The sequence below is a fragment of the Plutella xylostella genome, chromosome 28 (genome assembly GCF_932276165.1).
Source record: "Plutella xylostella chromosome 28, ilPluXylo3.1, whole genome shotgun sequence".
Lineage (NCBI taxonomy): Eukaryota > Metazoa > Arthropoda > Insecta > Lepidoptera > Plutellidae > Plutella > Plutella xylostella.
This window is the reverse complement of record NC_064008.1, coordinates 7,996,323-8,008,136: the sequence shown is the minus strand read 5'-3', so window position 1 is coordinate 8,008,136 and position 11,814 is coordinate 7,996,323. Positions and strand designations below refer to the sequence as shown.

Below are 11,814 nucleotides of genomic sequence, written 5' to 3'. Positions count from 1 at the left end.
TATCAAAGGCATTATGTGAAAGAGACCATTCTGTATCTATATTAACGTGTCGTGATTCTTCTTCGGCCTCGGTGTTGTCCTTTGATTTGATATAAGACGCAAATATGTATAGTCGTCGCTCTTCGCACCATAACCATATAGATCGAGCAATATCATTAAGATGATCGTACTGTACTCCGCCATACCTATTGATATACGCTATTGCGGTTGTGTTATCAATGCGTAACAAAATTTCGACGTTTCGTAGTTTATCGGCGAAACATTTTAACCCTATGAACGCTGCCTGCAACTAAGGAATTAATGTGCATTCCGGATTCTGTAGTATTCCAGAAGCCTCTGCTACGTTCCCCATTACAAGATATTCCCCAACCCGTAAGGGAAGAATCAGAAAATATTTCTAAAGCGTATTGACCTGTTCGAATTGGATTTCTCGCGATCAAGATATTATCTAACCACCACTGAAGATCCGGTTTTATCTCTGAGCACAAATACATTGATTTATCGTAATCATCAGCTGCCTGCTTGAGTGCCAGAAACTTTTCACGCTCCAAACGTTTTGTATAAACCCATCCATAGGCAACCGCTGGGCAAGCAGAACAAAGCAACCCTAGAAAACTCGCGAATTCACGAATGGTTAAATAAGATTTTTTAAACATTTTTGATACGCTATCGAATATTTTCCTACGTTTCTCTTGAGGCAATCTGAGGCACATTTCAGTCGAATCTAACACGAATCCAAGAAATGTTTGCGTTTGTTTCGGAACTAATTTACTTTTTTTATATTGATGACAAAGCCTAGTTTTTCTAATAAACTTGTTGTTTCAGTGATACATTCCAGACAATCTTCATAAGTACTACCAATGCACAGTAGGTCATCGAGAAAAATTACAATTAAATAGTCATTTTCTCTCAAATGAGTCACGACGGGCTTCATTAATTTAGTAAATACGTACGGAGCTGACGCAAGGCCAAATGGTAAGCATTGAAATTCGTATAGCTCAACAAATCTAAACCTTAAAAATTTCTTACTTGTATCGGAAATAGGTAATTTATTTATTTATTTATCAATATGGTACACAAAACAGCAGTTAATCAAAACATGGTACACAGTTTTAAGTTTCTAAGATACAATCTAGATCAACTACCGAGGTATGTATACACATCCTGGAAAGCGTATGTAAACAAAAGCACTAATTTAACATCCTAGGTATACATATTTAATTATACACTAGTAGAAGGTAAATTAATTTAGGTACTATATAAATATAAAGTTATTAAAACATAAACTTACATGCAAACTTAAAAGTGATAATAATAATAATAATATAGTTAATAGTTACTCTGTATCAAATTTTAACATTCTTACTTGCCTTTTAAATCTGATAACTTTTGGATCGAAAACATCAACAACAGAATCTTTTGTGCTGGCATAATCATTATATAGACGACACATTCTTGCAATAGGGTTAAAAAATGAAATATTATTTTTATAAGATTGAAGGTGGAATGGTTTGGGATGTCGGGGGTTTGGTTTTGTGTTGAAATTAATCAATGACAGCAATGTGGGGGAGTCTATAACGGAATGTATAATTTTATGGAGATATATTAAGTCCTGATGCATGCGACGAACATAAAGAGGTGTTACATTAAATTGACCTAGTCGCTGAGTGTATGAAATCAAACTTCGACCGTAACCTGATTTGAAGCTCAAAATTCTAAGCATTTTTTTCTGGACTCCTTCAATCCGTTCAGAGTGCACCGCGTAATGCGGAGACCAAATTATAGAGCCATATTCCAGAACACTCCGAATTAGGGCGTTATACAAATAAATAAAACTATTTGGGTTATTGAATCCTTTTGTAGATCTCACTACGAACCCTAGCATACCATAAGCTTTGTTTATAATGTGATCGTAGTGGTCTCTAAACGTTAGTTTTTGGTCAAATAGGATTCCAAGATCCTTCGCCACTGTTTTGCGTTCTAATACCTGGCCTTCAAGTTTATATTTGTTTTTTATATAAGCTTTTTTGTTTGTAAATGTAATAATAAAACATTTACTCACATTGAGATACATCTTGTTTGCATGACACCATTCAGAAATTGCATCAGCATCCCTTTGCAGCAGAGCACAGTCATTGTCAGTCTCAATACTATGGAATACTTTTAAGTCATCCGCGTATAGAAGACACCTACATGACAATCTATGAATGAGATCATTGATAAAAACAATGAAGAACAAAGGACCCAGGTGAGAGCCTTGTGGGACCCCAGAATCAATCAAAACAGGAGAGGACTGGTAACCACCAATAGCAACCAACTGGCTCCTTTTATGTAGATAAGACTCTACCCAACGCAGAAGACTACCATGGACTCCATAACACGACAATTTCGTACAAAGCAAGGAGTGGTTTACTTTATCGAAGGCCTTTTTAAAGTCAGTGTATATAGAGTCGACTTGTCCTCTTCTAGAAAAAGCTGTGCAAAGGTAGTTTTTGTATTCCAGGAGGTTACTGGAGATGGATTTTCCCTTAACGAACCCATGTTGGTGTTCAGACAATAGTGGCTTAATATGGCTGAAAAAGAAGTTGTACACTAACGATTCAAATAATTTGGCGATGCACGATAGGATACTTATAGGTCTATAGTTTTCGCAGTTAGTATTATCACCGGCCTTATGTATTGGTACGACATGCGCCAACTTCCAGCAAGATGGGAAAACACCCGTTTCAAGGGAACGATTAAATAATAATGTTAAGGGATATGATAGTTGATCGCAACAATTCTTTATGAACTTAGCCGGTATTTTGTCGGGCCCAGCACCCTTATTAGTGTCAAGACTTTTAATTTTTCTAATTACTTCAGCCTCTGTTAAAATAATTTTTGATAGAGAGTCATTAACCATGTTATCAAGCTGAAATTGCTGAGTGGGTGAAGACGGTTTCTCAAAAACTGAGGCAAAGTATTCTGATAATAGTTCGGTTATACCTTGGCTATCCGTTGCAGTTTTAGCACCAAGTGACATGCTAGATGGAATGGTTTTTTTACCCTTTCTGTTATTTATAAATCTCCAAAACGATTTAATGTTCCCTTCTAGAGAGGCTTCAGTAGAACTAATAAAAGATTTATAGCAGGATTTCATAAGGGTTTTTGATCTAGTACGGAGCATAGCGTAGGTATCATAGTCCCTCGGATTGCCAAACTTTTTGAATCGCTTGTGGTACTTCAGCTTTTCGTTTAAACAGTGTTTGAGAGGAGGACTAAACCAAACTGGGTAAATGTGCGAGTCATCTTTACTAAGCGGAACGTGTTTGATAATAATGTTGTGCAATTCTTCATAAAAAGACTCTACCGCCAGATCTATGTCATCATCGGAAAGTACTACGCTCCAATCTACAGCGGTAAGTTCATGACGTATTTTTACATAGTCGGCCTTTTCGAAGTTTAAACGAAGGCGTTTTTTTGTTTTAATCCCCTTTGAGGACAACGAGGAATTATCTAGTTCAATTAAAAGTGGGGGATGGTGCCTATCAACTCTAGAAATTGGGTCGGTTTCAGTCACTGCAATGGATTGCTTATTAGATAATACAAGGTCAAGCCATCGGCCATTTTTGTTAGGCACGTTATTAAATTGGGACAAGTTGCAAAGTGCGAGAGTACTAACAAGGAGAGTAGACCTGAAGTCAGACGGACTTGAGGGTTTCAGTATGTTTGGATCATTAGCCATGCTATGCCAGGATAGAGTTGGGATATTAAAATCGCCAATTATTAAATTGATATCTGAGGTATGGTTCTCGAGTAAATTATTTTGTAATTTATTATAAAAAGAAGTTGATTTATCATTGGGCAAGTCAGGGGGGAGGTAACATACACATAGATTGATTTTTGGGCTGGAGGGGGAGTTGGGTAGGATGGATATCCAGATATCTTCAACATCGCTACTCATACTGTGATGTTGTAATACGTTTAAATGTTTTTGAACAGCAATTAAGACGCCTCCACCATCAGATTTACTGCTACTTGATGTATAACGATCTCTTCTAAACACATTGTATCTGTTGTCAAGGACTTCACCATCAAATACACTACTATTCAAATTAGTTTCAGTAAGGCAAATAATATCAAAATTGCTATTTAATATATTAAGGTAAACATCAGTGGTTTTACTTCTTATTCTATTGACATTTTGATAATATATGTTGTACATTATAGAAAGTAATATGGACAGAATATATGCATTATAACCACAGAAAATAATGATAACTTATGACTACACTTAATAAAATTAAGCTAAACTATTTAGGAAGTCCAAGTCTTTCACATACAAAGGGGGAGATATGTCGTCCTTACGCACATATACACGATTATATTTAACCCACACATATTTGTAAGATAGATTTTTGGCCATTTTCCTTGCCGCGGCATGCAGTTCCTTGCATTCCGGAGATACATGTTCGGCCAGGTATATCTGTTTGCTTTCACCTTGAATTCCGAGATGTGATGAGTTGAGTGGGTTTGAACTATTGGATCTATTAAATCTTTTGTAGGCTGAAATAAAATTTTCTCTCTGTCGTTCGGAAGATAGCGTCAGAAGAATGTTGCGAGGGCGAGTACTTGCCGGGTTTAATTTAGCCACTCTCCTTACTGAGCAAATTTCATGATCCGCAACTGATAGGTTCAAAGTTTCACACAGGCTTTTCATCTGCAAGAATAAGTTTTCTGTACGTTTCTCCGGCACACAATGTATTTCTAAGTTGTGACTCCGCGAGGCTCTCTCTAATGTAGCTAGACGACGATTAGTAGACAGTAGATCCGATTTCAGAATGTTATTCTCAGTTTCTATCGATTTTATTCGGGCGTTTGCCTGAGTTATATCTTTTTTAAGGTCTGCTTGCTCTTGGGCCAGGAAGTCCGTTGTATGCGTAAATTCTATTTTAAGTTTTTCAATAGCGGAGTTCATCTCACGGACCACTGCTGCCGTTATATCGCGAGTAATTGCATTCCTAATACTGTCAAGCTTTTGGTCTAGCTTCGTCTCTAGTAGTGCGCTAAATTTATCAATGGTAATAGAGTCCTGCCCTGATTTAGAAGTCGAGGGTGCTTCCGTTGATATGGGGGACTGGTTTCCGAAAGAGGACCGTATAGGTGTTGCATCGTTTCTACGGCGTGTAGTTACACTGCTGGTGCACTTGTGGCAGTACCATGGCAGGCGTTTTTTGATGTAATTATCTTTATACATTGCTAACGTCATGTTATTGCAACCGTAATGAAAGAAATTTTGGCAGGTTGAACATTGAAGTAATTCATTTTCTGCAATAATAAAAAATAGGCGTCTTTAATATCTACACATCCCATGTAGCAATCCTTTGTTACTAATTTTGTAGCTGTACGAAAATCCTCCATTTTAAAATGAGGTGCGTTAATATATTTGTTAAGACTTTTTAAATTAAGAATAAACCTCTTAGACCCGTCACTCTTAGGTGTAAGAAATATTGGTGATATGAATTGACCTGATTTATATGAACATCTTTTAATTGCACCTAAATCAAGAAGGCTTTTTATTGCTAAATCTAAATCTTTACAATCAGTCTCACTGAATAAACAATTTTTTGGTTCATTAAATTGTGCCACCGATTTGGTGAAAGGTATAGTGTAACCTTGAATATAGTCTAGGACAGATGGGTCTGTTGTAATTTTTTCCCAGTTATTAAAAAAATAACGTAGTCTGCCAGCGTGGGGAATTACCTCTAGTGGGGTCTGCGCGGCGGCCTGCCCGGCGGCGGCGGCGGCGGCGGCGGCGGCGGGGCGCTCCGGCTCGGGTAAGGCGCGCACTCGTTCGGCAGCGCGGACGGGGCTGGTGCTCTCCGGTACGGCTGGTACTGTTGCCTCCTCTGCCCACCCTGTTTGGGTAGCCGTTGATTGTATTGTCGGGGCGGGCCGCGCCAGTTTCCCTGTTGTGACGGGTATCTTCTTTGGTTCATATTATCAGATCGTCGTATGTGATGACCCGATCTCTCAGCTGTCTTAACAGCTCTGATCTTCTCCCACAAATTATCACCAAAAAGATATTTGTCCCTTTTTACATCAGTTATACTGGTGTTGAAATTTTTATCCAACGATGACATTACCAACTTCCTTCTAGTTTTGGTGTTCTCATTATGTAAGTCGAGGAATATCTGAGTAATGTCAGATATCTTTTTTATAATATCTATTTTGCCCAAGTCATTTTCTATGAGCGATGAAGTAAAACTTGCAAGAGAGGCAATGCCTAGACCGAGGTGATTCTGCGATTTTTCTAATAATTTGTCACGATTTTTTACCGATTCTCCCAGTACCCCTATGACTTCCTGATTTAACAAAGGTGCTTTAGCTAGCTTGAAATTTTCAGGGACAAGGTTTTTCTCCTGAATGTCAACCTTTTGTTCCTTTGTAAGGCCGTCTACTAATACACGCCCCCATCGTTCAGATATCTCATCTAAAATTTTTGGTCCGAAAACCTCACCCTTGGCCTTTGGGTCACCCAATGCCTCCAATATATCTCCAGACAAGGCCGGCCTGTTGCTGTTCGATGACAGTCCACTTGGTCCCGGCTGTGGCTCCGCCGATGTAGATGCGACGTTGCCGTCATCGCCAGGAGGGTGCCTGTTGTCGGGCGCGGTCGTCGGAGCCGCCTGTATTACTGACCGCAAAGTTGTTTGTTGGGGGTCCGAGTTTTCAACCTCGGACAAATAAATTCGTTCATCACCCGATATTGGGGACCCAGACCTCGAAGTTGTCGATCCGTATTCATCTGCAAAGATGTCAAAGGCCACGAGTTTATAAAACCGTTCTGTATAACGTACGCCGGCGGCGGCGTCAGCATACACTCGTATAGGTAAACATATCATGGTCTGATTTTTCGTCGTCATTCACGGTACCTACCCGTAAACGGTAAAAATTTAAAGTCATTGGGCGCAATCGCGTTGCGACACGAGACTATTTTGTTATCTGCCGTGATCCCGTCACGGTGAATAACCACTGCATTGCTTCTTCATATTTTAACCAAAAAAAGTGGGTATAATTTTTTCATTAACCTTGATTTATTTCATCACTTGAGTATTCTCCTCTTCGAATCCGATCCTGTAGGCGCCTGTACTTTCTTCTATAATACGAATCCTTATCCTTGTGTTTACGTTTTCCCATTTCACTCACTATATTTTCAAATTTTTATAATTTTTCAAAGCGAAAGCTGTTGCGATGCCCGCACAAAAACAATGAATGACAGTTCTTGTCGCGGGAGGTAGATGGCGCCCTACGTCGTAGGAAATGACGTTTTAAGTTTTGAATTACTCTTAAATATTGTGCGATGCCTAGTACAATAAACAGTGGACTACATAGTGAATTTTATAAATCCGGAGGATGTAACGTCGAAGTATAATTGTCTAGGGTTTGTCTCTGATGTGTAAGGAATAGTCAGTCTAGTCAGGTAAGTTGTCAGAAATACTGAACACCAAATGCAGCAGGATGTATGTTAGGCAGGGTATCTGAAGCAACCAAATAAAAATAAAATTAATTAGAAAATTACAACTATTTTGAAACAGAATAATTAATGTACTCTGTGTTTTGAACGACCCGCACGCAGTTTATTGTATTTGACATCCCGAGCGCCATTGGCATGCGAAGTAGATAATAATTATGACATTAATTATAATTACATACAATGTTAGTTAATTTTCGTTTAACCTATCGATTCATTACTAATGATAGTATATGTGATTAATGTATGTTTATCTTGTGAGGTATAAACAACGATTGACATTTATAGCATTACCTTATCCATACAGCAGGTCCAGTATAGGTTGGATAGATTGTAGAAAACTATAAAAGTTTACGTTTTCTCGCATGGCGCCTCTAATGGAAACTATCATGAAACTTTTAACGGATAATGTATGCAGATGACAGGTGAAAACGTAAACTTTTTTCGTTTTCATAAATAGCAAAACACGTACTAGAGGGTCTACTTCTGTAGAGATTTTAATGATACAGCCAGGATTAGTGGTAGAGGATTTGTATTATGATAATTATTAAAAAGATGTATGCAATGAAAAGTAATGTGGTCAAGATGCACGTTCCACTGGTAAATCTTCATTATTTTATTTATTTATTTATTTATTCTTCATTGCACAATATACAAAAGTAATTATGTACAATTAGGTGGACTTAATGCTAAAAGCATTTTCTACCAGTCAACCTACAGGAGGTACAGGGAGTAAATTGTATGGGAGTGCAAAAAAAAGAACTTATTTAAGACAATTTCAGCGAAGAAAACTAAATATGTACTACTTAAATATAATATCCAATTTTATTGAGTTCGAAATAGGACAGTCCAGGCTTAAATAAAAAATCAAAAATACATATTTGTAAACGATTATTTATTATATTATGCTATGTAAAAAAAAATACCTACCTGGTAGAAGTATTCCTACAAAACTGTAACTAAAGTGTAAACGTTAATTAAAATAAAAACCGAAAATGTAATTTCTATCACTACGAGACCAACAAATTTACCGAATGATTTCGGGAAAAACACTTTTAAACATAATCCATGCTCGTTTTTTACAGTTTTCTACTTAAACTATACAGGGTGTTGCAAAAAGGATATACTAAGCCCAATAGGGGTGAATCAGGGCGTCATTCTGAACAACTTTTGTTCTACGAGTTTTGAAAATTCATGAAAATAAAAAATACACCCTCTTTCGGCTTAGTATACCCTTTTTACAACATCCTGTATGATCTTCAATTCAGAAACACAAAATATCAAACCTGAGACTCTCAGCACAATCTACGTTATATCCCACAGTCAAACCATATTTTAACATTTGATTTTGTGGGATGTACCTGTGTAGGTAATTATCATGAGTTGTTTTATTTGAATAAAGATTTATTATATTCCATTCTATTCTATTCTATAAAACCACTGCCCCGCTCGTTCACGCCTTCGACTACATTTTTACTTAATAAGCGACATCCACATAAAGGCCTAATTGGTTGCTTCATTAGTTGCGAATGTTATCTTGTGTCCGAGGGGCCTTAAGTAGTTGCTAATAGAGTAGCTTGGGGCGGTGTAGAGTGACTATGGGTCGGGACAAACGTGGACTCTTATTAAAACCAACTAGCTGTTCCCGCGCGCTTCGCTTCGACTTTAAAAGTTTTCACGTGGGAATTCCGGGATAAAAAGTAGCCAATGTTCTTTCCCAGGGTCTAGACTGTATGTACACCAAATTTCATTCAAATCCGTTCAGTAGTTTTGGCGTGAAAGAGTAACAAACAGACAGACAGACAGACAGACACAGTTACTTTCGCATTTATAATATTAGTTAGGATAACAAGCATCTTCTATTCTATTCTATTCTCTGTGGGGGTGTTCGTACCTGTACCTGGCTCTCTCGAATGGAACCTTTCTGCATACCCCTAATCTCTAAATTGGCTTCCTAAGCTTGTACCATTTACCAGCACGCTGCCTGGACTACTACGGGTTGGTGGGTTCACATATTATATAGATGTGCTAAATGTAACAAGCGTCTTGTCTTATCTTACTTTTTGAGCGGTGGTAGCTCAGTTGGGTAAGCACCCGCTTTTCACGCCAGAGATGCTGGTCGAATTCCGTCGCTGAAATGTACCAATGAGTTTTTTGAAATTCATGTGCTTACAATGTATTCCATTCGCTCTGAAGGTGAACGAAAACTTCGTGAGTGGTAGGAAATAGTCCAAGCTTAGGAAGAAGGTTTTCTTTTTGACACAGGCTTGGTACCTCATTTTTTTTATACAAAAACCTCAATAGCATCTGTTGGGGCCATGGGCATAGGGTCAAGGAACTTCGTGGGTACACACACAAACAGCTGACAGACAGGTACACAGATGTTTGTAACTCCTTCCCACCTTCCCTATCCTAACGGAAACTGCAGGTAGATGAACACTAGCTGTCATCTGCCACCTCAACGACCAACCCTCGTCCACTTCTACCACCGCCGCGATTCGAGTCGGTCGACGCACCTTACGCTCCCGTCACTCAATCCGCGATAGAAGCACAATCCGCCGCGTACTACAACACACGTAGCTCTACGCCACGCACCGGTACATCAGCACATCAACCTGGAGAAGAACGGGTGGAAATTTGAAGAGGTCAAACGCATTTGCTCAGCCGGACAACCGTTCCTGCCAGGTCAGTTTCTTTCCTTTAAACTTCCCCCTTGCTCCTCCATTTCATGGTCCTTCGTAAACCGGATTCCCTATTTTCAGTCCATCCCGGTTTATTTACAACCATCTGTCTAAACTTCACAACTGAAACTGAAGTCTTCAGTCAGCTGTTTTGTGCGTGTCATCGTTACGTCACGTTGTTCTGTTCTCTTGGTGTCTATGGTCAACCGGCATAAATCGGTTAGTCGAGTTCCCATCACTAGTACCCAACCGTATTCTGAGAATTAGGTTCACAGACCAACTTTCGTTTTGACACGTACCTTTTAAATATCTGGGACTGCTTTTAGGTTATTTTATTAGACGAAAATATTAACAAACCACAATGAGCAAATCAGAAAGCAAAATGGTTAGGGGTTCCTCAGCCGACCCCACCAAAGTGTGTATGGCCCAGCTGGAGGCTGCAGAGCAGTACCTAGCTGGGATCTACAAGCTAGCTTGTAGTTTGCAGGGAAAATCGGACCCAGCTAGCGTTTCAATGTTCAGAGTCCGTTTTGAGGACTTAAAAGAGATGCGTGACCTATATCGGGACGCCTACACGAGCCTGAAGGGTCTGTCGGTTGAGGAGTCCGCGCTGGAACAGGCTGACCATAATTATATAAAATTCTGTGAGATGGTCTATTCCGTGAAAGTGATAGCAGAGGGATTTTTATCGACTAGCAGCGGTACTCGGGTGGAGCCGAGATCAACTCAATTTCAACTACCCAAAATAAATCTACCGAGTTTCTCGGGTGTCTACACCGAGTGGCCCAACTTCATAGGGTTGTTCGATAGCCTCATCCACAACAATGAGGGTCTGTCCAGTGTACAGAAAATGCATTACTTGGTCGGCGCATTGGATAGGGAACCTCTCGCCTTAGTTAAGCACCTGCAGTTGTCCGACGGAAACTATAGTATTGCTTATCAGCTTCTCAAGGAGCGCTATGAAAATATAAGAGGCTTATAGCTGATAAGCACCTAGAAGCCATACTGTCCACATCATTGGGACAGGGTTCAGCAGTCAACCTCCGCAAATTTGTTAATGTTATTAAGGAGAACAGTATGGCTCTCGGTGCTTTAGGCTTTGATGTGAAGTCCTGGAGCTTCTTATTACTCCACATCATCCTTAGGAAACTTACCCAAGACCTTAGAAGTAGGTTTGAGCTTAGCCTCGATGGTTCTTCTAGCACCATACCCACATTCTCCTGCTTGCTTGCCTTCTTGGAGAACCAGCTTAGGGTGTTGGAGGCTATTGGTGGCTCCAGGGGTTCAAGCAACCAGGGGACTCCGGGGACTTCACAAACCAGAACAAGTCTTGCCGCTATGGACATTTCATGTGTGCTCTGTAGGGGTAGCCATAGTATTTATAACTGCGACACATTCAACGCCATGACACCTAGCCAACGTAAGGAGGTAGTCACACAGCAGCGCCTATGTTACAATTTGTCTGCGCTCTCACTCTGCAAATAGATGCACATCAAAAAGTAGGTGCTCAGTGTGCAATGGTCGCCACCATACCAAATTGCATCTTGCACCATCATCTTCATCTTCAACGTCTCCATCACAGTCATCATCATCATCGCCTCCGATAGCTTCCACATCATC

At 39.6% G+C, this 11,814-nt stretch overlaps 2 protein-coding genes across 2 annotated transcripts; one reads left to right on the top strand and one right to left on the bottom strand.

The window, feature by feature from the left end:
• Positions 1 to 5,323: 5,323 nt before the first annotated feature.
• LOC119693351 lies at positions 5,324 to 7,410 on the bottom strand. Its single transcript, XM_038116603.2, has 2 exons — positions 7,071 to 7,410; positions 5,324 to 6,787 (listed from the first exon to the last, which is right to left on the bottom strand). Exons 1-2 carry the CDS (start codon positions 7,177 to 7,179, stop codon positions 5,745 to 5,747), a joined length of 1,152 nt encoding a protein of 383 aa, XP_037972531.2. The 5' UTR covers positions 7,180 to 7,410; the 3' UTR covers positions 5,324 to 5,744.
• Positions 7,411 to 10,576: 3,166 nt separating this feature from the next.
• Positions 10,577 to 11,176, top strand: LOC125490844. The gene has a single exon (XM_048631204.1). The coding sequence runs from the start codon at positions 10,577 to 10,579 to the stop codon at positions 11,174 to 11,176; it is 600 nt and encodes a 199-aa protein (XP_048487161.1).
• Positions 11,177 to 11,814: the final 638 nt, after the last annotated feature.

Bases quoted from the DNA above. Each gene is read 5' to 3' on its own strand.
- LOC119693351 (XM_038116603.2), bottom strand. From the start codon at position 7,179: ATGGGAAAACGTAAACACAAGGATAAGGATTCGTATTATAGAAGAAAG. The intron at 6,788-7,070 runs GTTAATGAAAAA...ACATCTTTGCAG, and splicing joins AAGTGATGAAATAAATCAAG to ATGAATACGGATCGACAACT.
- LOC125490844 (XM_048631204.1), top strand. From the start codon at position 10,577: ATGGTTAGGGGTTCCTCAGCCGACCCCACCAAAGTGTGTATGGCCCAG.